This window comes from Rhinatrema bivittatum, chromosome 4, assembly GCF_901001135.1.
Source record: "Rhinatrema bivittatum chromosome 4, aRhiBiv1.1, whole genome shotgun sequence".
NCBI classification, from domain to species: domain Eukaryota; kingdom Metazoa; phylum Chordata; class Amphibia; order Gymnophiona; family Rhinatrematidae; genus Rhinatrema; species Rhinatrema bivittatum.
In genome coordinates this window covers 128,543,855-128,571,072 of record NC_042618.1, presented here as the reverse complement: position 1 = coordinate 128,571,072, position 27,218 = coordinate 128,543,855, and the positions used below count along the sequence as shown (strand labels likewise).

Genomic DNA, 27,218 nt, shown 5'->3' with positions numbered 1-27,218 from the left:
AAACAACTGTTAGCCAAGTGGACTTGAGGAAAGCCACTAGTTATCACTTGGAGTGAAGAACAAGGAACTGGGTCTACTCTTTGGGATTGCTAGGTACTTTCTAATGAATGGGATTGGCCACTGTTGGAAACAGGATGCTGGGCTTGATGGACCTTTTGTTCTGGCCCGGCATAGCAAATTCTATGTTCTAACAACAGTGAAACAGTCACCAGGCTTCCCCGTATTCAGTGTTCACTGGAATAACATTCTTCTTACTAAAGATTCATCTGGGCATAGACCAGGTCCAATGCCGGGACCCAACTAAGATGCTGAAGGAAGTTGAAGGATCGGGGGGGCGGGGGGGGGGGGGATAGAGAGAATCAGAAACAGAGGGAGGAGAGAGAAGGGGAATCAAGGAGAGAAGTGGGAGAAAGAGGAGGAATCCTGGATCTGGTAAGGGGGAATCTGGTTTAGGTAAGTAATGATGGCAGATCCACTCTCTCATATCTCACACCATTCTGATTCCCCTCATTCACTCAACCATCACACACACACACCATATTCCCTCTGATCAACTCACTCCCTCACCTCCACACCCACTCTGAGTCCCTCGCTCATTCACCCCTCGCAAACACACCACATCCCCTCTGATCCCTTCACTCGCTCATCCCTAACCATACCCTTTGATCCGCTTACTCACACACACATTAAACCTCTCCTCTCAAGGACCTTCTATCCCCACCCCTCACCCCTTACTTCACAATTATAATAATTATTCCCCCGTTCAACCCTACTACTGATCCAGATTTTGTGGTTGCCGAAAGACAGTGGTGGTGTAGTGGCACAGCACAATGCTTCAGGCAGTTTTCTCTCTACTGCCTGGGACCATGAGTCAGAAATAGTCCATTGTGCTGTGCCACCACCATCTTTCTTTGACTACTAAGTCTGGATTGCTAGCAGGGTTAGGAGGGGTATCAGCACGGAGTGAGGAGGGGAGGTGTGCCACCTGCCACTGCTTCTGGATGGACCCAGTCTCAGTCTCCTGAGACAAGGGCTGGATTTTGTGGTACCCTTCTATGGCCACAGAATTACAGAGTCATGGCCTATTAATATAGCATCTAAACACAAGGTCTTCTTAATTAGGAAAAGTAGGAAGGCTGTACTACTGGGCATTTATTTATTTATTTATTTATTTATTTATTTTTAGATTTTTATATACCGGTGTTCCTGTATTAAAATACAGATCACATCGGTTTACATTGAAACATAAAAATTACGCCAAGAGGCGGTACATATAACAAGGTTATAGAACTTGGAAAACATGGAAAACAGGTTCGAAAAATAACATTGAGAAAATTGTATAGTCTCTTTGAGAAACCAAATCATAAAATAAGGCGTAATTGTCTAAGATAAATGTGATCTGCAGAAGGGATTGCGATGGTGAGAAAAACTTGATAGCTGGAGGTAAAAAATAATCAAAGTTCTGGAAAAGCTTGGCTAAAGAGCCAGGTTTTAATTTTCTTTTTGAAGGAAGCGAAGCAGATCTCAAGACGGATGTCTGGCGGGAGCATGTTCCATTGGACGGGTCCTGCTAAAGAGATGGTACGTTTCTGATGTAAGGATATTGTTGAAGGAACAAAGAGTGTGCCTTTATAAGCTCCTCTGATAGGTCTAGATGAAGAGTGAAAACGAAGTTGGGTACTTAAGTGGAGTGGGGATATGTTGTAAATAGATTTATGAATTGCTGTGTATACTTTATAGAGAATCCTTTGCTTAATAGGCAGCCAGTGGAGGAGTTTTAGTATGGGGGTTATATGGTCTCTTTTATTTGTATTGGTAAGGATTCTAGCTGCAGAGTTTTGAATCATCTGGAGGGGTTTGATGGATGAGGTAGGGAGACCAAAAAGGAGCGAGTTGCAATAATCGATTTTTGTTAGAATAATGGCTTGTAGAACCATCCGAAAATCATTGAAGTGGAGAAGTGGTTTCAATTTTCTCAGGACAAGAAGTTTATAGAAGCAGTCTTTAGTGGTGGTGCTTATAAATTTTTTGAAGTTAAGCTGATTATCTATCATGACGCCTAGATCACGTACATATGGTGAGTGATTAATTATAGGAGTGGTAGAAATGAGTGGGACAGCTGGGTATATTAGATTGTTATTAACGTCATGATTGATAATTAAGATCTCGGTTTTGTTGTTGTTGAGAATAAGGCTGAGACTGGATAGAAGATGATTGATTAGTTGCAAGCAATTATTCCAGTGAATCAAGGTTTTGTGTAGGGATTCTGAGATTGGGATGAGTATTTGGATGTCATCCGCGTAAATGTAGTGTGTTAGGTTTAGATTATTAAGAAGACGACAGAGAGGGAGAAGGTAAATGTTGAAAAGGGTTGGAGAGAGGGAGGAACCTTGAGGGACTCCTTGATTTGCTGGGACCGGGTGTGATTCTTTGTTGTTTATCTTTACCTTGAATTGTCTATTAACCAGGAAGGACTTGAACCAGCTGAGTACTGTTCCCTTAATGCCTATGTCTATCAGACCTTGTAATAAAGATGAATGGTTGACAGTGTCAAAAGCCGCAGAGAGATCTAAAAGAATAAGGAGGTGAGGTTGTTTTTTATCCATATTAGTTAGAATATTGTCGGTGAGAGAGATAAGTAGGGATTCAGTGCTTAACGATTTACGAAAACCGTACTGGGAAGGTGCAAGAATGTAGTTTTCTTCCAGGTACTCTGATAGTTGTCTATTGACTATCTTTTCCATAATTTTGGCGATCATTGGCAAATTGGCTATTGGGCGGAAGTTAGCTGGATCTGTGGCCGGAAGATTTGGTTTTTTAAGAAGAGGTTTAAGAATTGCTAGTTTAAGTTGGTCAGGAACTAGACCTTGGGAAAGAGAGCAATTAATGATATCGGCAATTGGCTTTGAAATGGTATTCCTTATAGCAATGAGGAGGTTGTTTGGAATTGTGTCTAAGGGATGAGAGGATGGTTTCATTTTCTTGAGAATATTTTCGATCTCAAGAGCTGATGTGGTTTCAAAAGTTTCTAGAGTCGTATTTAGTTTTGGTGGAGTATTAGGTGGAGATGGAGAAGAACTAGATGAAGAGAAAGAAACAGTCAATTTATCAATTTTTTCCTTGAAGTATTCAGCTAGTTCGGAGGCTTTGTTGAGAGCTTGATCATCTGGGATGGTAGGAGGGGTTGGTTTAGTGAGGGCAGAAACGTAGGAGAAGAGTGCTTTCGAATCAAAGATGAAATGATGTATTTTTTTAGAGAAAAAGTCTCTCTTAGTTTTAAGAATGTTGATCCTGTAGGCATTGAGAGTGGTTTTGTATACAGCTAATGTTGTGGGGGATGGGTTTTTTCTCCATGTGTGTTCTTTATTTCTTAGTTTTTGTTTAAGCAGCTTCAATTCAGTGGTGAACCAGGGTTTTCTGTTGTCAGGCGAAGGTTGTACTACTTTGGTGATTGAAGGACAGGTTAGATCTGCAATTTTATTGGTGATGTTGCACCATGAAGATATGGCTGTAGAAGCGTTGGAGAGATCAAGTTGAGATAATTCATTAGAGAGATGGTTGCTAAGAAGGTCTGTGGAACAGGGTTTCCTAAATTGGATAGTGGTTTTTGGGAATGAAGTGGGAAGATGTCCTGAGAGCTTGAGTGTCGTGTTGATAATTTGATGGTCCGTCCAAGGGACAGGAGAACAAGAGGGTGAATCAGGGGGCAAGATACACTGATTAATGAAAATAAGGTCCAACGTGTGGCCTGCTTTATGGGTTGGGCTTTTTATTATTTGTGTGAAACCCATATAGCTGAGTGATGAAAGTAGGGTAACACAGTTTGCTGTTTGTGGTGAAGCATCGACATGTATGTTGAAATCTCCCAATAAAATGGCAGGTTTATCTGGGTTGAAATATTTGGCGGTAAGTTCAATGACCGGAGAGGGGTCAGAGTCTATAGTTCCAGGAGGAGCGTAGATTAGGCCAATTTGTAGATGCTCGGATTTAAAAACTGCAAACTCTATGTTCGATGTGATGTTTGAATATTGTAAAGTGAAACCTAGCTCTTTCTTGGATGCTAGGAACAGACCTCCTCCCTTTCTTTTGAGTCTAGGGATGGAAAAAAAATTGTAAAGTTGAGTAGGTAGTTGGTTTAAAAGAGCTATATCTGTGGGTTTAAGCCATGTTTCTGTGATTGCACAGATATCTGGGTTTACTTCTGTAAGGTAATCATTTAAGATGTGAGTTTTTTTCGAAAGCGATTGTGCGTTGAAAAGTGTTAGGGATAGAAGAGAAAGGCCCAGGAATTGAGTGATAGGTGAAATCATAATTGGAATTAGCCTTTGTTGACGGTTGTAATGTTGTGGTAGAGGTTTAGTTTGATGATTGCGTTGTTTCCTGATGATAGGAATGGAGTATGAACCATGGCAAAAATGGTGATGTAAGGGGATTGGGAAACCAGTTAGCATGTTGGTTGTTGATGTTGACTCAGCTGTCTTGACTCTTGTTGCCTATGTAAACCTAAAGTTTTGAGGGTGAAACGCTGAGATCTTTACAAGATATGAAAGGAGAATGACGTGGCCAATGAAGCAGGTTCTGTTCTCAGGGGCTGCACAAAGGGTGGTCCGAGTGATGGATGCTGGAGGTTGAGGTTGAGAGAGGACCGAGTGAAGTAAGCTGGAGTTTGAGTGTAGTCCGAATGATGGATGGTAGAGATTGAGTGCGGTTCGAGTGAGTGTAGTCCGAGTGATGGATGATAGAGATAGAGAGTAGTCCGAGTGAAGAAGCTGGAGGTTGAGTACGGTCCGAGTGATGGATGATAGAGATTGAGTGCGGTTCGAGTGAAGAAGCTGGAGGTTGAGTGTAGTCCGAGTGAAGAAGCTGGAGGTTGAGTGTAGTCCGAGTGAAGAAGCTGGAGGTTGAGTGTAGTCCGAGTGAAGAAGCTGGAGGTTGAGTGTAGTCCGAGTGATGGATGATAGAGATAGAGTGTAGTCCGAGTGAAGAAGCTGGAGGTTGAGTGTAGTCCTATTGATGGATGCTGGAGGTTTGTTTGTTTATGGGTATCTGAAAGAGGAATGTGACGCAGAGAGGGTCCCTGGTCAAAAGGAGGGCGGGTGCATTTGCTTTGTAGTCGAGAGATTAGCAGCCGAAGGAGGGGATGGCTGAGGTTGAAGTCAGGAGATGAATATCCTTCTTACTTTTACCTTTTTTTTTTTTTTTCTATTATCTACTTCTTCTTGAGACTCAGAGGCTGCACGAAGGCATCTACTGGAAATGATCTATCAATACAGTTCATACGTTTACAAAATGAAATAATTTACTGTGTAGAATATAAAATATTTGCTTAACAATATTTTCTCTACATTTTGTACAGAGAAGGGCTACCAAAATGATAAGGGGAATGGAACAACTCCCCTATGAGGAAAGACTAAAGAGGTTAGGACTTTTCAGCTTGGAGAAGAGACGACTGAGGGGGGATATGATAGAGGTGTTTAAAATCATGAGAGGTCTAGAACAGGTAGATGTGAATTTGTTATTTACTCTTTCGGATAGTAGAAAGACTAGGGGGCACTCCATGAAGTTAGCATGGGGCACATTTAAAACTAATCGGAGAAAGTTCTTTTTTACTCAACGCACAATTAAACTCTGGAATTTGTTGCCAGAGGATGTGGTTAGTGCAGTTAGTATAGCTGTGTTTAAAAAAGGATTGGATAAGTTCTTGGAGGAGAAGTTCATTACCTGCTATTAAGTTCACTTAGAGAATAGCCACTGCCATTAGCAATGGTTACATGGAATAGACTTAGTTTTTGGGTACTTGCCAGGTTCTTATGGCCTGGATTGGCCACTGTTGGAAACAGGATGCTGGGCTTGATGGACCCTTGGTCTGACCCAGTATGGCATTTTCTTATGTTCTTATGTTGTACTTTATTACATTACTGAACATGTGTGTATCACCTGATAACATCTACCTATAACATGAAAGTAATCTAAATATTACTTCGTATTCTATAGCATGTCTGCAGGAAACTGTACCGGGTTTCCAGCTTTCCTGGTTTAAACGCGCTTTTATTTAGTTAAATATGTGAAGATGGTAATGTCTTTTTCCCGCCTTTCACCCGTTTCGTTGTCTTCCTGCTGATGCTCACAATTACGGTAAACCATCAAAGCTTGCAGACCTTAGCTTCCAACAGCTTTACTTTAGCAGTCGGCCACGCCACCCCTGTTTCTAATCTGGGAAGCGAGTGTTTCTCCCATTCCTAACGCTATAATTTTTCTCCTTCCCGGTCCTTAGCTCTCTCTTTTCGCTAAACTGTTATCCCACTTGCAGTTTTAATTTCTAAAGTTTAATATAGCACTACTCGATCAACCACACCAACCCTCAGCGCTGAGAAACAGCTTTCTAGTGGCAGTAAACTACATTTCCCAGCAGGCCCTCAGGATGTGGCTAACGTGTGACGCATGCGCGAGCGACTACACGCAAATACGATTTGTTGTGGGCCGGGGGTTGTGTGCGATTATTGCGAAGGGCATTTGATTGTGCTCCGTTGCCCCACTATGTATTACAAGTTCAGTGGGATATCGCAGCGGCTGGCGGGCTGCACAGCTCGCGCGGCTTATTTTCCCCAGGTGAGCGCTGCCAGCCAGTTCTTTGCCCCACTCCCCTCGGAGCCGCTACAAGGTCGCAATTGACCGACGGCAAGGAGCCTTGGGGGAGGCCGCAGTGAACCTATGGAGCCCGGGGGGGCAAGCAAGAGCAGGGATCCGCACTTCTTTTCATTTCCTTTTCTTTGATTTTGCATTATTATTATGTTTTAAAGAGGATCCTGGCCCCTGCATGTTACCTTTCAAATGTGCAGCTGTGAGCGTTTGACCCCTTAGCTAACCTTGCTCTCTCTAGTCTTTGACACTCAGTACGTGCAATTATCACGTTCCTATTCCTGACAAACTTGTAAGGGTAGCATAGTATGCCAAACTTGTGCATACGTTCTACAGATCTAATCAGAGTGCTATTTCTTGGGAATCGACATAGTTATATAAAAGGTCTTCATAGACTTACTTAATTAACCTTGGCTAAAATTGAATAGTGAAATCCGTGGTTTGTTTTCAGTTTACTTGTGTAGACAAAAATCAGTTTGAAATAGAAAATTCATTTTTTTAAACTTAAAACATAAATAAAGTCAAGGGGAGTGTGGTATCTGATTCTTTGGTTGTGATTTCTCCCTGAATTTGTGTTGTAATACTGCAGTTTGCATGTCTGTGCTTCAGCTGAAGCTATGAGCCCTCCATTAATAGAGCACAGTGAAAATGCACAGATCTAGCCTATTCTCTCTTCACAACGTGCACAATTTAATTGCCTGAATGAGATCGGGTCCCTTTGCCTGATCTTAGATAGGAAGGGAAGCTGCCTCGGCAGCTGACTTTTCGATTACCATTCTTAATAGTGACGGGAGACACCCGTGCAGCAACAGGACGATCCGAGTCCTGCCTGTATCATCTCTGTGCTTGCATTTTGTTAGGCAAGATGCCAGAATGTTGATCTCCTTTGTTGCTAAACTGTGGCAGTGCCACAGATCCAGTTTAATTTAAAGTTCAACTTTGACCAAAATAATTGAGCAGATGTCATTTTTTCTTTTCTAATGTTACCTTAGTGAGTGCTGCTGATGTAAATTTAAATTTCAGTGCTAGTTTTATGCAGCTTTTTTTTTTTTTTTTTAGATAATTCATTTCCTGCGTTTAGGTTAATGACTTGAAACCAAATGCCAAGGTTTTGACTCCTTCTTCCAATTATTAAGAGAGGCCTATTACTCTCTCTTAATAATTGATACAGTAATTTTCTAAAAGAATGAGTATGTTGTGCACTGTGGAGGCAATCAATATTTATTGCTGATTGTCAAAGAGCCACACTGTGTTTTGCACTTTTAATGGACTAGAAGAGCAGATTTGTATCTTTCCATGCTCTAACAGAGGAAGAGTAGTGAAGTGGAAAAATGAGGTATTGAGAGTAGCTATTTCTGGACTTAGATTCAGACTTTTGCTTGGTGTTTAATGTCATGGTAGAACCATAGTACAATAAAAGGTACCTTAATAAAAATCTAGTTATAGGTGTTAAATATATGGCCTGATTTCCATAAATTGAAACAGTTACTTATGGTTACGGATGCAAAACTGATTTGATTCAGTGAAAGGTGGTGTCATTCTGGGATTATAGCAATGATAGAGAAATATGTGTCAAACTTGAAGGACAAAGTCAAACTATGCAATTAAAAAAAACCCTTCTTTCATCGATTAAAGATGTACCATACTATTAGCCAGTCATAATAGGCACTTCGGGTTGGTGATGCCTTCTTTGCCTTGTTTATTCATCGGCTATGGTACAGCTATTTTAGGAAGAACACTTTTTATGTATGTTATTTATGCAAGTTTATTTTAGAAATCCTTAAACCAAACCTAGACATTGCCCTCCCTGATTTGCAGAATTCGCCCTACATTACTTTTATATATACAGTCCAGTTCTTTATATACCCTCCCATGATGTAAATATAGTAAGGTTTTTTTTTTAGTTATGTTGGTTCCTCTCCACTTTCTTTTCCTATCTTTGTTTCAGTATCTTACTAAGCCTCTCGTTCCCAGCCCTTCTTCTCCCTTTTCTCGCCTGCTCCCCTCCCCCCACCCCCATTAAATGTAACTTTCCCTTCTTTGAGTTAATTGTAAACCGGCGTGATGTGCCCTACAAATGTCGGTATATTAAAAGTTCATAAATAAATAAATGAAATCCATCTGTAAATCCAGAAAGATGGCCCGACACTGGCTGTGTTTTGATATCTGCATCAGAGGGCCGATGGAAGAATAAACTCTGGTACTTCTCGCTGGCTTACAAATGTTGCACAGTATTGCATCTAGGAAAACAAATATGAATGTGAATTCAATAGTAAAAGATTTATGAATATAAATAGCTGTACCTTAGCCGATGATTAAGCACAAGGCAAAGAAGGCATCGTCCTGCTGGTATTGCCTATTATGACTGGCTAATAGTACATCTTTATTGCTGAAAGGAGGGTTTTTTAATTGCATAGTCATTCTGGGATTTCCATTTTACATACTTTTTAAAAATCTAAGGAGACGAAGTAAACCAGTTTCATTAGTGTCAATTTAATCTTCTTAAACACAATGTCAGAAACAAATTACTTCTTGCTTTCAGTATAAATCCATACTCAAGTAAGTAATGTTAGTTCTTTTTCAGTAACTCGATATTATATATTATTCACATATATTTTGTTATTCTGCTTAGGAGAAAAATGTTATATATTAGTTACTTTTAAAAATAAGTTGGTTTGAAGTAAAAGGTTCTGTAAAAAGGAGGAGTTTTGCATTATCTTTTTAATAAGTGTATTTGATCTGTGAAAGATGCCCTTTAAATATTTTAAAAGTTAGATGTGTTCAGCTGTTTTGAGTGACATGAGGAAGAGCAGAATATAAACTGAAATAAACTTTTGAGCCCTAAATATACCTAAATTCTTAGAAAGCAATAAGAAAATTCCCCTGACTGATATATACATGTCTAGTAAGGATTTGGGCAATTAAATATTGCTGGAATTTTGTCTGGTATATTGACTTAAAAAAAAATTTGACAGCATACTGTAATTATTTAAATATCATGCTACTCAGGTAACTTTTTCTTAAGATCTTCAAAGAACATCACAAGGAATATTGGTTTATAATCTTCCATTACTTCATCTGGTGTTTCCCATTGAGCTCTGCAGTTTCTGTATTTGTTTTAAATGCCAAATATACTTGTAGACTAGCGGGACCAGTTCATTCCCAATGTGTATAAGAACATAATTGTCATGCTGTCTCAGATCGAGGGTCCATCAAGCCCAGTATCCTGTTTCCAACAATGGTCAATTCAGGTTGTAAGGACTTGGCAAGATCCTAAATAGTAGATAGATCCCATGCTGCTAACGCCCAAGGATAAGAAATTACATTCCCCAAGCCCTACTTGGTTAATAACAGTTTCTGGACTTCTCCTCCAGGAACTTGACCAAACCTGTTTAAACACAGCTACATTAACTGTCTTTACTGCATCCTCCCTCCAGGCCTGTATTTGTCACTAGCACAATAGGCCTGTGCCTAGGGCGGCAGATATCTGGGGGCGACAGGGATTTAAAAACATTCCTGCCTCCGGCAGTGGAAAAAAAAGCCTCTGCTGCTCTGCCTGCTGTCAATGCTGTGACTAAAAGAACTGCCACCCAATGCCCAGCCAGCAGATATTGTTGCAATCAGCCCTTACCCGATGGCAAGGGCAGTTCTTTCATGAAGCAGGGTGAGATTTGCTGCTTGTTTGCTGTCTGCTGTGCTGCCGGTTTGGCTGAACCCTGTGGGATATCAAACTAAGAGCTACATTTCAAAATTTCAGAGTTTTTTAATTTTGATTGCTTGCCCTTCTTTCCCCCTGTCTGGTTGTGGCCTGCGAGAAGAGAGGTGGCAAGGCGAGGGTCTCAGGAGGAGATAGAGCCAAGCAAGTTTGTCAGGCCACACTGGGCGTTGGCGGGGGTCAGAGGAGATGGAACCTCTCCTCCTACCCGCACATAACAACTAAAGGCCCAGAATGCCCACTGGCACCTCATCTCCCTCCTGCCAGTGAAGCTGTCGACACCTCCACTCTCTACCACTCCTACCAAGAAAAGGCCCAGCAGGGCCACTGGCACCTCCACTTCCATCTGCCACCCATGCCTACCAAGAAAAGTCTCAGTGAGGCCGCTAGCACCTCTATTTCATCCTGATGCTTGTGCCTACCAGGAAAATGTCCAGTGGGGCTGTTGGCACCTCCACTCCTTTCCGCCACGGCACCTACCAAGAAAAGGCCCAGCGGGATCGCCAGCACTGCCACGCCCTCCTGCCTCCCACACCTACCAAAAAAAGGCACAGCAGGGCCACTGGCACCTCCATTTCCATCTGCTACCCACACCTACCAAGAAATGTCCCAGTGAGGACGCCAGCACCTCCACTTCCTCTCACAGCCTGCGCCTACCAAGAAAAGGCCCAGTGGGGCCGCCTGCACCTTCAGTCCCTTCCGCCTACCCACCCCTATTAAGTAAAGGCCCAGTGAGCCAGCTAGCAATTCTACTCCCTCGTATCTGCCCATGCTTACAATGAAAAGGACAAGCAGAGCTGACAGCACCTCCCAAAAAAGAGGCCCAGTGGCCGCAGCCCAAGCACATCTTCTCTGTCCCATCACAGAAAAAGTGTGGGAGAGAAATGTTTGTGTGTGTGTGTGGGGGGGGGGGGGGGGATGAGGAGAAGATAATGCCAGTGAGTATGAGAGAGTGAGCATGTGTGTGAGATAGTGGCTGTGAGAAAGCAAGTGTTTGTGTGTGGGAGCCAGTGCCGGTGAGTGTGAGTTAGTGAGTATGTGTATTTGTGTGAGGAAGAGAGTTCCAGTGAACGAGGATATGTGTGTATTTATGAGGGAGAATGTTAGTGAGTGTGAGGGCAAGTGTGTGTGTGTGTGTGAAGGAGAGAGTGCTAATGAGTGTGAGAGACCAAGTGTCTGTCATATGTATGTGTGAGGGAGAGGGAGCCTGTGTATGTGTCTTAGCACATCCCAATTTTATACATCAGATTGGGTATGGATAACCAAGCCCCTGCCCTATCCATTGCTGAGATGCAAACCCTACCTCTGCCCCCATCTCCCCCCCCAGCCAAAAGCAGGATTTGCATTTAAGCCTATGTCATCTCCTGCTGGCCCAGCAGACACCCGCAGACCCCATCCTGAGAACATTTGAAGCAGTGGCAATTACCTTGCAGATTGCTTCTTGCTATTCCTTGGTGGCTCGCTTTTGTTTGCGTCTCTCCCAGGAGGTTGATGACTCTGGTGTAAACTCCAGTACAGTTGTGGAACCAGCTGCTGCCTTCTTGGTGGAGGCTGGCTGTGATTTGGTCCGCATTTCAGCCAGAGGGGTGGCTTCGATAGTAGCTGCCAAGCGTCAGTTATGGTTTAGAAATTGGTCGGCTGATGTGACCTCCAAGGCTAACCTCACTAAGTTGCCCCTTAATGGCTCGCTTTTGTTTGGTTGTGAGTTGAAGAAACTAGCCAGTAAGTGGGGTGAATCTCTGGTTCCTTGTTTGCTGGAGGATAATAAGCAGGCGCAGTGCTCCCTTCCCATGAGAGGGCGTGCTAGAGGATCCAAGCGTTTTTAACCCGGAACAGGAGCAACCTTCAGAGGACTTGACCCTTTGGTGGGTCTCAGCCTTTCATCTCCGATAACCCAGAAGAGGTGCAGGCTCGGGTAGTGGAACCTCCCGAGTCTCCCAATGAAGTCAACCCACCCCCGGGAATAGGAGATAGGGGACGCCTCTCTTTCGTTTATCAGAGATGGGTCGAAATCACATCGGATCAGTGGGTCCTGGAGGTGATACAAGAGCAATATTCGCTGGGGTTTTGCAGTGTTCCTCAGAACCTGTTCATGGTGTCTCCCTGCTACTCACCACAAGAAAAGCCTTGCCAGTGCAGTGGAAACTGCACTGGCAAGGCTCCTCAGTATGAGGGTTGTGGTCCCAGTGCCTACATCTCAAGAAAATACAGGGTGATTTTCCATTATTTTGTTGTACCAAAGAAGGAGGGCATTTTTCGTCCCATCAAAGGCCTCAGTTGTCATCTGAAAATGAAGCATTTTTGCATGAAGACATTGCACTCAGTAATAATGACCGTGCAATCAGGGGAATTTCTTACCTCTCTTGATCTGTCAGAGGAGTATCTCCACATTCCCATCCAACTAGAACTTCAACACTTCTTGCGGTTCACAATTCTAGGACACCACTTTCAGTTTCGGGCGCTGCCCTTGGTCTGGCCACTATTCCCAGAACCTGTTCCAATGTATTGGTAGTTACAGCAGAGTTGAGAATGGATAGACTCCTAGTATACCCATATTTGGATGACTGGCTGATTCGCATCAAGTCGCTGGAAGAGAGCTGCCTGGTAATTCGCAATGTGATTTCCCTGTTGTGGGAGCTCGGCTGGGTGGTGAACCTAGCCAAGAGCAGTCTTCAGCCTATTCAGTCACTGGAATACTTAGGAGTTTAGTTCGACACGAAGCAGATCAAGGTGTTCATGCCAGAAGCTTGAATTCAGAAGTTACTAGCTCAACTCCGTCTGTTGTCGAACACTCTGCACCCAGCCGTATGGTTTTACCTGCAGGTCCTTGGCTTAACAGCGGCGACCCTGGAAGTAGTACCGTGGGCGAGGGCGCATATGAGTCCTCTTCACCGCTCCCTGTTGTCTCGGTGGAATCCGCAGTCTTAAGACTAATCAATTCAGCTCCACCTGCCAATGGAGGTCTTCGCCCAATTGCAATGGTGGCTGCAGGCGGATCATCTATGGAAGGGAGTTTCGCTATCCTGTCCAGACTGGCTAGTTCTGACAATGGATGCGAGTCTTCTTGGTTGGGGAGCTCACTGTCGGGAGCTGATGGCACAAGGGAGCTGGAGTGCAAAGTGACTCTCTGGAACATCAATCACCTGGAGGCCAGTGCGGTCTGGTTGACATGTTTATATTTCAGCGACAGGCTGCAGGGTAGCTCAGTCTGCATAATGTTGGACAATGCAATGACTGTGGCTTAAATCAATCGGCAGGGAGGTACCAAGAGCCAGCAAGTGTCGCAGGAAATAAATCATCTTATGGAATGGGTAGAGGTGCATCTCCCGATGATCTCAGCCTCGCACATTGCAAGCTAAGATAACATAAGAGTAGCCTTTCTCAGCAGGGAAAGTCTGGACCCAGGAGAGTGGATGTTGTCAGATGAGAAGTTTCAGCTGATTCGGGATCACAAGGGTACGAGTCTTGGAAGGACTATCATCCTGGACCTGGCTGCATGAGAACAATTGCACTTTCCAAAAGTGGATGTGCTTGTGTGTGCTGTTATGAAGCAGACGACTATTCCTGTAGCAGGGGGAGCAGTTTTGAAGGATACACTTGATAGGAGAATTGAGACCATCCTTAAACCAGCTTTTGAAGCAATGGCAATGAATCTGCAGATAGCTTCTTGTTGTTCCTTGGTGGCTCGCTCTTGTTTGCTTCTCTCTCAGGAGGTTGATGACTCTGACTCTGGTGTGAATTCCAGGGGAGTGATAGAACCAGCAGCCACCTTTTTGGCAGATGTAGGCTGCGATTTGGTCCACACTTGAGACAGAGGGGTGGCTTTGGTAATAGCAGCCAGTTATCAGTTATGGCTGAGAAATTGGTTGGCTGATGCAACCTCCAAGTCTAACTTTATGAAGCTGCCCTTTAAAGGCTTGCTCTTGTTTGGGAGCGAGCTGAAAAAAATGACCAATCAGTGGGGTGAATCCTAAGTTTCTCGGTTGCCAGAGGATAAGAAACAGACGCTGTGTTTTTTCAACATGAGAGGTTGTACTAGGAGATCCAAACGTTTTCGATCCTACAGAGGAGTGGCTTTTCAGAGGGCTCGACCTTTGGGTAGGTCTCAGTCCTTTTATCCCAGGTAGCCTAGACAGGGTACAGGCTTGGGTAGTGGAGCCCCACAAACCTCCCAATGAAGGTGTGCTGACCCACCCCTGGGAACAGGAGATAGGGGGTTGCCTCTCTTTTATCGGAGGAGGGTTGAAACACATCAGACCAGTGGGTTCTGGAGGTGATACGAGATGGTTATGCGCTGGAGTTTCTCAATGTTCCTAAAGGTGTATTCATGGTGACTCCCCTGCAACTCCACAGAAGAGACAAGCAGTGGAGTGTACATTAAGGGGCGGATTTTCAGAGCCCTGCTCGCCTAAATCCGCCCAAAACCGGGCGGATTTAGGCGAGCAGGGCCCTGCGCGCCGGTGAGCCTATTTTACATAGGCCTACCGGCGCGCGCAGAGCCCCGGGACTCGCGTAAGTCCCGGGGTTCTCCGAGGGGGCGTGTCGGGGGCGGGCCCGGTCGTCGCGGCGTTTCGGGGGCGTGTCGGCAGCATTTTGGGGGCGGGTACGGGGGCGTGGCTACGGCCCGGGGCGGTCCGGGGGCGGGGCCGTGCCCTCCGTACCCGCCCCCAGGTCGCGGCCCGGCGCGCAGGAGGCCCGCTGGCACGCGGGGATTTACGCCTCCCTCTGGGAGGCGTAAATCCCCCGACAAAGGTAAGGTGGGGGCTTAGACAGGGCCGGGTGGGTGGGTTAGGTAGGGGAAGGGAGGGGAAGGTGAGGGGAGGGCAAAAGGAAGTTCCCTCCGAGGCTGCTCCGATTTCAGAGCGGCCTCGGAGGGAACGGGGGTAGGCTGCTCGGCGCGCGCCGGCTATACAAAATCGATAGCCTTGCACGCGCCGATCCAGGTTTTTAGCAGATACGCGCGGCTCCGCGTGTATCTACTAAAATCCAGCGTACTTTTGTTTGCGCCTGGAGCGCAAACAAAAGTAGGCCTATTCGCGGAGTCTGAAAATCCGCCCCTAAGATTCCTCAGTCTGTGGGCTGTTGTTCTAGTGCCCACGTCTCAAGAAAATATGGGCTGATATTCCATTTATTTTGTTGTGCCCAAGAAGGAGGGCTCTTTTTGCCCCACCTTGGATCTCAAGGGGGTCAACTCTCATTTACGGGTGACCCATTTTCGCATGGAAACCGTGCGCTAAGTAATAATGGCAGTACAGTTGGGAGAAGTTTCTGATGTCTCTGGATTTCTCCAAGGCATACCTGCATATTCCCATTCGGCTACAGCATCAAAGATTTGTGCGTTCTGCAATTTTGGGACGCCATTATCAGTTGTGAGCGCTACCTTTTGCTTTGACCACTGCGCTCAGAACTTTTTCCAAGGTTATGGTGGTGGTGGAATTGAGAAAGGATGGGATTCTAGTACACCTGTACTTGGACAACTGGCTGATTCGGGCCAAGAGTCTGGAGGAGAGCCTCTGGGTGTCACACAAGATGATCTCCTTATTGAAGAGCTAGCTTAGGTGGTAAACCTGGCCAAGAGCAATCTTCAGTCATCTCGGTATTTGGTTCGACACGCTGGAGGGCCATATTCTGAAGCTGATGGCGCAGGTGCATCTTTTGATGAACACAATAAGCCCGACAGTGTGGTCCTATCTACAGGTGCTCAGATGGCAACAACCCTGAAGGTGGTGTCATGGGTGAGGGCACATATTCGTCCTCTTCAGTGCGCTCTGTTGTCTCGTTGGAACTCGCAGTCTCAGGACTATTCAATTTGGCTTCTCCTACCAATGGAGGTCTTCACTCACCTGCAGTGGTGGTTGCAAGTGGATCATTTAAGAAAGGGGGTTTCCCTAAATTCTTCAGATTGGCTAGTTCTCATGACAGACGCCAGCCTCCTGGGTTTGGGAGCTCACTGTCAGGAGTTGACGTACAAGGGTGTTAGAGTTCAGAAGAGTCTCTCAATCTGCTGGAAGCCCGTGCTGTCCGGTAGGCATGTTTGTGGTTCGACCAATTGCAGGGTCGAGTGGTCCAGATAATGTTGGACAATGCAATGACAGTGTCTTACATCAGTCGGCAGGGAGGAACCAAAAGCAAGCAGATGTTGTAGGAAATAGCCCGATTTATGGAATGGGCGAAAGTGCATCTTCAGGAGATCTTAGCCTCACACATTGCAGGAAAAGACAATGTAAGAGCAGACTTTCTCAGCAGACAATCTGGATCCAGGAGAATGGGAATGTCAAACGAGGTATTTCAGCTGATAGGGGCCTTCCATTTTTGAACCTGCTGGTGACTTCTCGCAGTGCAAAGGTTTCTTGATTCTTCAATCGCAGGAGAGATCCAAAGTCCTTGGGCATCGATGTCCTCATGTAAGAGTGGCCAGAGGACATGCTGCTGAATACTTTTTCCCCGTGGCCCATGTTGGGCAGAATGATTCAAAAGATCAAGAGTCAAGCCAGGTTGGCCCAGGAGACTGTGGTATGCAGATCTGCAAAGGCTCCTGGTGGACTCTCCCCTCGGGTTATCGGCACACAGGGATCTGCTATGGCAGGGACCTGTTGTTCATGAAAATCTGACTCGATTTTATCTTACGGGTATGGCCCTTGAAAGGGCTAGGTTGCTGAAACATGGATATTCTACTGCAGTAATTGCCACCTTGCTGCAAGCGAGAAAGTTCTCCACTTTCTTAGCCTATGTGTGAGTTTGGCAAGTGTTGAGGCTTGGTGTAAAGTTTGAAGAATTCTTCCTTGTTTGGTTAAGATCCTGCTGACTTTGGAATTTTTGTAGGATGAATTGAGTAAAGGGTTAGCCTTTAATTCTCTAAAGGTACAGGTGGTGGCTCTTGCCTGTTTCCAAGGTCAGGTGAATGATGGACCCTTGTCGGCTCATTCAGATATGGCCCGTTTCTTGAAAGGAGTGAAGCATCTTCATCCTCCCTTGCGGTTGCTGGTGCCCTTGTGGAGTCTTAATCTAGTTTTGGATTTTTTAGCAGGCCCTACTTTTCAACTGATGCGTAACCTTTCCTTGAGTTTACTAACCTTGAAAACAGTATTTCTTGTGGCAGCAGTTGGGTGTGTAGAATATCCAAACGTCAGGCCTTGCCTTGTCTTGGGAGCCATTTCTACAAGTGACTCCGGGGGCGAAACAGCTGCGCACTGTTCTTTCCTTTTTGCCAAAAGTGGTCTCGGATTTTCACTTGAATCAGTCCATTTCCCTGCTTTCTCTGGACAGGGAAAGAGATGCGGAGGACTATTGCCTGTTATGGCCCTTGGATGTCAAGAGGCTTATCTTGAGGTATTTGGAGGTTTCTATACCTCTCAGGAAGATAGATTCCTACAATAGCCTGCTGCATTAAGGAGGTAGTTATGGCCACACATTTGGATGCAGAGCAGCCGTTGCCTAGTCAGGTTAGGGCTCATTCCACTAGGGCTAAGGCAGTGTCATGAGCGGAGGTTAGATTGTTGTCTCCCGTCAACATTTGCCAAGCTGTGATGTGGTCCTCCTTACATACCTTTACCAGGCATTATCGCCTAGGGGTAACAAAATCTTAAATCCATCCCTGCCTCTGGCAATGAATTCCAGAGCTGAATTGTGTGTTATGTTCTCCGATTCAAATGAGTCCACTAGTCTTTGTATTTTTTAAGATAGTAAATAACAGATTCATACTTACCCATTTTCTTCCTCCGTAATCTCTTCTCAAAGCTGAACAGCCCTAACCTCTAGCTTTACCTCATAGATGAGCTTTTCCATCCCCTTTATTATTTTGGTCACTTTTCTCCATACCTTTTCCAGTTCAACTATATCTTTTTTGAGATGTGGTGACCAGAATTGCACACAGTACTCTAGCTGTGATCTCACCATGAAACAATACATTCCTTTCCTAATAATTCCTAACATTGTTTTCTTTTTTGACAGCCACAGTACACTGAGGCAAGGATTTCAAAGTATTGTCCACAATGATGCCAAGATGTAATCCGGTTTTGGCATTTGTGAATGTTGACAGCAATGAGCACAAGTAGTTGGATCGATGTAAAACAGGACTTTATTGAATCTTGCCCGACTCTGGCCGAGTTTCGCTCAAAGAGCTGCCTCAGGGGCTTAGAAGCCACTTGAATTGGCTTAGATCACCTCAAAGCTATCGCGTAGCAAAGTCAGAAAAGTATTTCACAGCAGGCATTTAAATCGGTTTTCAGGTCAAATACTTTTAGAAGCAAAGCTTTAAAAGTAGTGATATTGCATTTCCACTCGCCGCTCAGCACTGGTTAATGCATTGTACTGTTGCCTAGTGCAGGGTTTTGAAACTTTGTGATGTGGCTAGGACTTGATTTATCAAAGGTAGAAGTCCATTGATCAGTTTGTTCTTAACATGTCTGATGGACATCATCTTGGATGGTTCACCTCTAGAGGTGAAAGATAATGTTGCAGAGTCAAAAAATTTGGTTTATTCATTCATTTTGTAAGTCACAGTCATTCGTCCTTTTACTTGTTCATTTGTTTATCATTATAGTCAACAGGGAAGAAGCAGTGCAGGGTTTTTTGGACTTCTAAATTGGGATTTTCTAATCATTTCTATGAAACTGGTGGGTAGATATCAGCAATGGATCAGGATTGGAAGATATGGCTCAGAATTCAAAGCTGGCTCCTTCATATCTGGCTTGTCTTTACAGTTTTAAAAATAAAATACATTCAGCTTCTGCTATGGTTACATCCTCTGTTTCGTTTAAGGTCACTCGTTTGTGCTGTGCACACACTTTAGAGGTAATTTTCAAAGGAGTTACATGTATAAAAGTAGCATATATTTTAGCAAATTTTTAAAGGCCATTTACTCGTTTAAAACCTTTTGATAATTCAGCCCAGTGGAGTCAGTTTTCAAAGGAGTTACGCACATAATCCATTTATGTGCGCAAAACCCAGTTTAAACATGTGTAAATCATTTTGAAAAGTACTTCCTATGGGGCGGATTTTAAAAGGGTTACGTGCGTAATATACGCGCGTAACCCTTTAAAACCCACTCCTGCGTGCGCCGAGCCTATTTTGCATAGGCTTGGCGACGCGCATATGTCCCGGGGCTTGAAAAAAGGGGTGGGGCGGGGGCGTGGCCAGAGGCCTCTGAAGGCCCACTAAGCTGGGGGATCGCAACTTAAATAATAAATGTGGGGGGGGGGTTTAGATAGGGGAAGGTGGGAGGGCGAAAGGAAAGTTCCCTCCGAGGCCGCTCTGATTTTGGAGCGGCCTCAGAGGGAACGGGGAAAGCCATCGGGGCTCCCCTAGGGCTCGGCGTGCACAAGTGTGCACTCCCTTGCGTGCGCCGACCCTGATTTTATAACATGTTCGCGGCTGCGCGCGCATGTTATAAAATCGGGCGTAGATTTGCGCGCACCGGGTTGCGCACACAAATCTACGCCCGCGTGTAGGTTCGAAAATCTGGCCCCATGTGAATAACTTTCAAACAAATGTGCATGGTGGCTGCAAGTAGATATACACAAATATTTTATAACCTGCATACTTTATAAAATGTATACATCTCTATCCTGCAACATTTGTGCTTATGTAGGCTTACATGCATTGCAAACAGGTACCTTTTCTACCTATTTTAAAAATATACATGAGTATATTTTACATATGAAAGTAAAATAAGACTTACTTGCATATTTCCGATTTGTGTGTGTGAGTTGGCCAGATTTAAATCCTCCTGTTTGCCCAGTCCTCCTTCACATCATCAAAACCTTCCTGGTTCTTCAGCCTGAACTTTCTCCCAGTTCACCCAAACCTTCCACCTAGTTAGTACTACACAATAAATATGCCAGATAATTAGCAGGTGTAAAAAAAATATACGAGCACGTTGGTAAATGTATGTGTGTGTGTCTTTTAAAATAGCAACTTAGGGCCATAAGTGTTGGCCCCATCCCGCAGTGCCCTTGACTGCCTGTTTTTTTATGTGCTTGTATGTTCACGTGAAAGTTAAAATATGCTTGTAGATTTTACTTTCATAAAATATGGAATGTGCGAGTAGAGGCTACTTGGAAAATTCACTCCTCTGTGTATATATCGTGGTTCCTTCATATGGTTCTGAAAAGCATCAGTATAGCAGCACTCCTAATTAAATAATGTTAATGGTGGTAGTGATGTTCCAACAACTTTAATCACTAATATCTCAGTAGGAAATTGTAATTATTTCAATTTGCAACAGATTTATCTACATTTTTTCCCCCACTAAACCTCTTGCTTTAAATGCTTATCTTCAGGACAGATACCTTATTATGCATTGACTAATGAAACACAAGAGAAGAACTTCAACCAATAGGTTCACAAGGAGTAGCACATGGAAGGTGTGGTTATCCTGTCATTCCATATAAATCTATTAATAAAGCATATATTAGCTGGCTTATAAATTAAAATATTCTCAACATTGACTGTGCTCAGTTTGCAGTGGACAAATAATTCCATATCACTGAAACCACTATTTGACCCCTTTGGCAGTCTTAGAAGTGAGCCTGCAAATTAGCATGGAGACTAAAACAGAACTTGCCATGCATTTTTTTTTTTTATATATTTCACATAATACCCAAAGTTTTCTTTTAAGGAACAGTACTTGCTGAATACTGCAATATGAACTTCTGTGTTTATTGGCTGTATTGCTTCTACTTATGGCTACATTTCCACACAGTCTTTTGTTTTATGTACCCAAATATTTTTTTTCCTTGTTTTTTAAATCTTTTTAAAGGAATGAAGTTGTTCATTTTGTTTATGGCATGCTCTCTTTTTGTTTACTTTTTGTATCTTTTTCCCTGAGTTCACTACTCAGCAGCTAATTCTGTATGGCAGGATAGCTGCCAAATAAGTTTGATATCTGTGTGGGGTTTCTGTTAAGGGTTCACATTGCAGACCCTAGATTTATTTAGTAATGCTGGCAATGATGAAGTAACAGTTTTTAAATACCTCCATAAAATGAAAAAAGAAAAAAAGAGAATTAAAGAATCATAATCATTTTGCTTGCCAACTGAATTATTTAGACTATTTGTTAGAGCTGTTAATGTTATGAAGTAGCTTGATTTTACATAGGGGCAGATTTTCAAAGGGTTATGCGCGTAACCCCCGAAAAGCTGCCCCTTCCACCCCCTGCGCGCGCAAATCCCGGGGCTTTTCTGGGGGGCATGTCGCGGCTGGCTCTTCATGGGGGGGGCGTTCCGGGGGCGGGGCCACGGGCGTGGTTCCGGCCCAGGGGCATTCCGGGGGTGTGGCCGCGGCCAGCCCCCGGACCGGAACATGGCGGGCCGGCGCATGCAAGTTATGCCTGCCTCAGGCAGGCGTAACTTGTAAAATAAAGGTAGGGGGGAATTAGTTAGGGCTGGGGGGGTGGGTTAGATGGGGAAAGGGAGGGGAGGGTGGGGGAGGCCATAGGGAAAGTTCCCTCCGGGGCCGCTCCGGTTTCGGGGCGGCCTCGGGGGGGGGGACGGGGGATGGTTGCGCCGCTCGGCGCGCGCAGGCTGCCAATTTTGCGCAGCCTGCCGATTTTGCGCAGCCTTGCACGCACCGACCCTGTATTTTATAACATGCGTGCGCGGCAGCGCGTGCATGTTATAAAATCGGGATTAGATTTGTTCGTGCCGGGTTGTGCGAACAAATCTACTCCCACGTGCACCTCCTAAAATCTACCCCTTACTGTATAGCACTTTTCAGTAGAGTGTTTCCAAACTTTTTTTTTCATTTTTTAACATTTAATAAATGAGGCAGATGTTAATTTTTATTGTACATCTGTAGGGGCTGAAAGCTGCCACTCCAGTGGAGCCAGCACCATTGATATTTGCCACACCAACTAGACCAGCCATAGAACATGGCTCACATGGTTCCCACCAAATACCAAGTTACCTGGGAAAAAACAAAGTCCCGGAGCTGCAGAAATTCTTCCAGGTATATGTCTTGCAAGTTGTCCTACTCACATGATTTCCTTACATTTTAATGATGTGCATTCAAGGTTTGGTTAACAACACATTAATTTACATGTGAATTATATAGTTGAACATGATACTTGTTTGGTTCCTGATTATGGAAGAGCAGCAGATATTTTATAGTTTCTTCTGTTCCCTTTTCTTCCGTTCACTTTGTATTCAGAAGTGCAATGGTTCATACAATAATTTGCTTGTGAAGAGTTACACAGTACATATGGAAAAAGAGAGATGCAAATGGAATTGCTGTATTCATTTAAAGTTTGTTTAACTTTGATATATTTATACCTATATCTATTTATATATCAATCAGTATATAAGTTTGTATCCAGCTCAAGCCAGCAGTGAAATAAGATCAGTATTTCCCTATCCACTGGTCATGGTTGATGTGAAGTGAGCTGGTGGATTTATTTGGTTATGCAGAAGATGTACAATTCATCCATTTCTTTTGGTGGCAGCTCTGTTACAGAAAGAAGTCTTAGGGGGTCATTTTTCAAAATGCGGTAAGGCATTTTTGCATGCGTTAAGGGCTTATCGCATGCGAAAAGCCCATAACGCATGCGAAAACGTGTTTAACGCATGCGAAAACGTGTTTACCGCATGCGATCGCACCATATCGTATGGTGCGATGCAAATTCTAAAAATAGGAGGAGTTAGGGGTGGAGAGTGGCTGGGTTAGCCTGTCTGCGAAGAGCTATCGCACAGCCATAACACAGATTTTAACTACACCTCTTTCAAATGCGTTAGGCTGTGCGATAGCGGCCGTGACTGCTCTCTCTCTCTCTCTCTCTCGTCTGGGATCATTACAAATGGTCCCCCAGTGGTTGAACGCAGGAAATACAACAGGTCTGGCACTTATCACAGAATCTGAAATGGTATCGCAATTTGCACTAACTTAGCTCTTCGCACAGGTAATTAGCGCAAATTGCGATAAATACTATATTAGCATTAAACACGCCCCTTTTGCTATCGCATGCGGTACTTACCGCATTTTGATAAATCCAGGCCTTAGTTTGAGTTCCTTTTTTAGACATAGGGATAGCATGGGAGAAAATAGGACCCTTAAGACCAGATGTACTAAGTATCTTTTTCATGGACACAAAGGCCTTTTAGTACTTCTGGCCTTTAAAATGACCCCTGTGGTTGATGGCTGTTCTTAATTTTAGAGACCAGATGGGATGCCAGTTCACCTGAAAGGAGGCTACTCGGATAGATTACTCTACCGGATTACCATGGCATTGACAATTGGAGGTGCCATCTATTCTGTGGTTGCTCTCTTCATAGCAGCTCTGCCTCACAAGAAATAGGAAGAGGACATTTCTTCTTCTTCTGTAACCACATTTTCACTTGGTGTGCAAATGGTACAATGAATTAAATCATGTTCAACCACTTTTTAATTTATACCCTTGTCAAGCAACCGTGAAACCAGGTATAACAATTTCTAATGTTTTTTTCTAAAATTAGGTGTCAAACAGATTTTATTGTGTATGTTTTGTTGGCATGCAGATGGAAAGTAATCAAAGATGTACTATTAAGGACATGTAAAATGAATTAAAACATTTTCAGGAAAATTTAGTTACAATAAGGAAATGAACAATAAGTATTGAAAAGAGGAGAAGGCTAAAGGGTCTTTGAAAGTTTTGAAAACTTTAGATCATACTATAATTCTTTTATGATGAATATATAAATTGAAATAAATATTTTATTCTACAATTAAAAAATATCAATTTTTGTAATTTATTATTCCCCTAAAATCAATGTATCACTGTTTGCTGTTTGTCTTCTTTCTTCTCATTTGCTGCACCAGGGCTACAACAGCCGACCGTAGGCCTAATGTAATAAACCATGAGTAAAAAAATGTGCTGAATTTCAATACATATTTTCTTGACTCATGTGCTAAAAAAAAAAAGTTACTTCTGATGATGTAAGCTAATGGTATGCTAATTCATGTTTTAAGTCTCATAAAAATCATGATTTATGCACATCATATTTTCTGCACATAAAATATGATTTATATGCATACAAAGGTAATTTTCAAAAGGACTTGCACACACAAATGAGTTTTTGAAAAGTGTTACTTTTATAAGTGCAACTCCTTTGAAAATATATTCCATAGGGCTGAATTGCCAAAATGTTTTACACACACAAATAGGATTTTGAAAATTGCTATAATGTGCTATTTTTAGGCACATAACTCCTTTGAAAATTACTTCCAAAATGTTTTTTGCACAAAAAATTTTTGTGTGCACAAATCGTATGCAGAAAACATGATTTTGGTGCACAAGCAATACTTTCTATGCATAAAATATTTCTGTTCCAACAAAATGTTTTCTGCATGTAGGATAATTTTATGCAGCCTGTGTTCGGCCAAAGTCGGCATGTAGAAAATACATGCAATCGTTAGCCCAAATTTTCAAAATGGATTTATGCATATAAGTCCACAAATTAGCAGATGTGCACTTTCCGTGGCTTACACGTACACATTTATACCTGCTTCGTAGCAAGTGTAAATGTGTGCCTGTAGATTTGTGCAAATATTTTCAAAAATTGAAAGTATGTGTTCAGATTCTTCGCCCTAATTCCTCCTTCTAGAATACCTCTTTTCTTCCTGCTGGACCAGTCCATTATGCTTGGGATTTCCCCACTCCTCAACTGCCGGAACACCCCCTTTATGACCTCCTTTTCATCTATAAAAGGAGAATGGCTGTAGACCCTTGCCAAGGGACTATGTCACGTGCAGTTGTGAACAACCTGTAGACAGATTAGGAGTTCAGCCTGGCCTGGTTGAGCCCTTAGCTTCTGTGGCAACAGCCTCTCAGAGAAGATTCCCATCAGTGGAGCTGCTTACTGGGAAGGACTCTGTAGAGGCGCCTAAGAGCTGATCCGTGCCTCCTTAGGTAGCTGCAGATCCCTCCTAATGGGATTCCAAATCTAAGGATAGGGGATCCGAGAGGACCCAGCCCTTTAAAAATAATAAAAGGAAACCTTGAGGTTCATCTCTCTTTATTTCCTTTCTTCACTCCTCCTACCCCCATGCTTTCCTGTTTTCTCTCCTTGTCCCTCTTCTGGAATGGGACTGTAGCTACATGCAAGGGGAAATCATAAATACATTTGACTCTGGAGAGACACTGGATATAATTTTGAGGGGATGCGTACCTGAGACTGTCTCCCCAGTGCCAAATATATTTATGATTTCCCCTTGCATGTCACAAATCAAAAGAGATGTAGTAATAGGAACCCTACAAAGACTATAGCACTTTCCAGGAGAGGGGGCAAGGAGCAAATTCAATTTATTTTGTAGTGCCAAAGAAGGACAGCACCTTTCATCCTGTCCTAGATCTAAAAGGGCTCCACAAGTGCTTGAGGGTACCCCATTTAAGAATGGAGACCCTCCGCTCAGACATGATGACAGTAAGAAAAGAGACTTTCTGGCATCATTGAACCTGGCAAAGGCCTACCTCCCTATTTCCATTAGACCTTCTTTTCAAAGTCTTCATTTTTGTGTCTTAGGCCATCACTTTCAATTTCAGGCTTTTTCCTTTGGGTTCTCAACTGCCCTTTACCAAGGTCATGACGGTAGTGGCAACAACTATCTGCAAGTGATATTGGTTCATCCCTTTTTGGACAGTTGACTCATCAGCTTGCATTATTTATTTATTTATTAGTTTCCTGGTGCCAGTTCTTGGTAACTCACAAAGTATACATTCATAATAAAAAAAAAAAAAGTTGATAAAAATAAAAAAGCCTTTACAAATTAAAATAAGCCACAAAATATGACACAATCAAGTCTGTAACAGGCCCTTATTTTTCAAAAGCCTCATGATAAAGGTCCATCTTTAGCATGGTCTTAAAAATGTTTGCATAAGTTGTAAGGTGCAAATCAGCTAATAGGGCATTCCAAAATATTGATGCAGGCACAAAAAATGCCCTTTTTCTGGTCTCAGCCAGGCGTGCCATGAGCATTGATGGAACATACGAGACCTCTTTGATAGAGCGCATTGTGGGACAAAGATTGTACAAATGCAGCACTATATTTATTTATTTAACAGATTTTCTATACCGACATTAAAATACACATCATATCGGTTTACATTATAACAGCAGGTAGAAAATACATAGAACAGGGATGTGGGAGTGGATAACAACAGCATAACAGCATAAACAAGAGTTAGGAGGGCTCTAACAGGGAGCCCGAGGCAATAGTTAAAAAATGGGGGGGGAGGGGGGGTGTAGGGAGGGAGCTATATACACAGGGAAGGGGGGGTGTAAGGCGGGAGCTATATACACAGGGTGGGGTGGGGGGTATAGGAGGGATACTATTTACAAGGGGGGGGGCAAAAAGGTTACAGGGGACACAGGGAGAGAGGAGGATAGGAGCAAGGTTAGTCAGGAAAGGCTTGGTGGAAAAGCCAGGTTTTTAGCATTTTACGGAATTTATTTGGGTCGTGGGCCCTTCTTCCTCCTGCAGAAAAACCCTAGCACCACAAAATTTAAATAATTCAAGCCCGTACCGGCCTGCCTGCACATGCCCCACCACTATAGAGGTATATTTCCCATTCTCATGAGGCACTGAAATGGGGCAGGATCAATCCCCAGTTGCTCTTGCCTGCCGGGTCCCCTATTTCAAAATGATGCCAGAGATACAGCAAAATGGCACTGTCCTCTGGTTATGGGCTAGTCCACCAGGTCCCTATTTCAAAATAGCAGTGACTGGCTCAGGACCAGCCAGCACATTTTAAAATTGGGATCCAGATGGGCAGAGTGCTCCTGTTCCATTTGGATTTTGGCAGCCCCATGGATGGGGGTAAGATACATTCAGGTTTGGGGTAGGGGCCATATGGACAGGCCCATGAGGGGGCTTGAATTTTTCAAATTTGGAGGTA

At 43.6% G+C, this 27,218-nt stretch overlaps 1 protein-coding gene across 1 annotated transcript; it reads left to right on the top strand.

Moving 5' to 3' along the window:
• Positions 1 to 6,439: 6,439 nt before the first annotated feature.
• Positions 6,440 to 26,530, top strand: LOC115090119 (cytochrome c oxidase subunit 7A-related protein, mitochondrial-like). The gene is made up of 3 exons (XM_029598838.1): positions 6,440 to 6,609; positions 22,151 to 22,300; positions 23,502 to 26,530. Exons 1-3 carry the CDS (start codon positions 6,442 to 6,444, stop codon positions 23,640 to 23,642), a joined length of 459 nt encoding a protein of 152 aa, XP_029454698.1. The 5' UTR covers positions 6,440 to 6,441; the 3' UTR covers positions 23,643 to 26,530.
• The last annotated feature ends 688 nt before the right edge of the window (positions 26,531 to 27,218 follow it).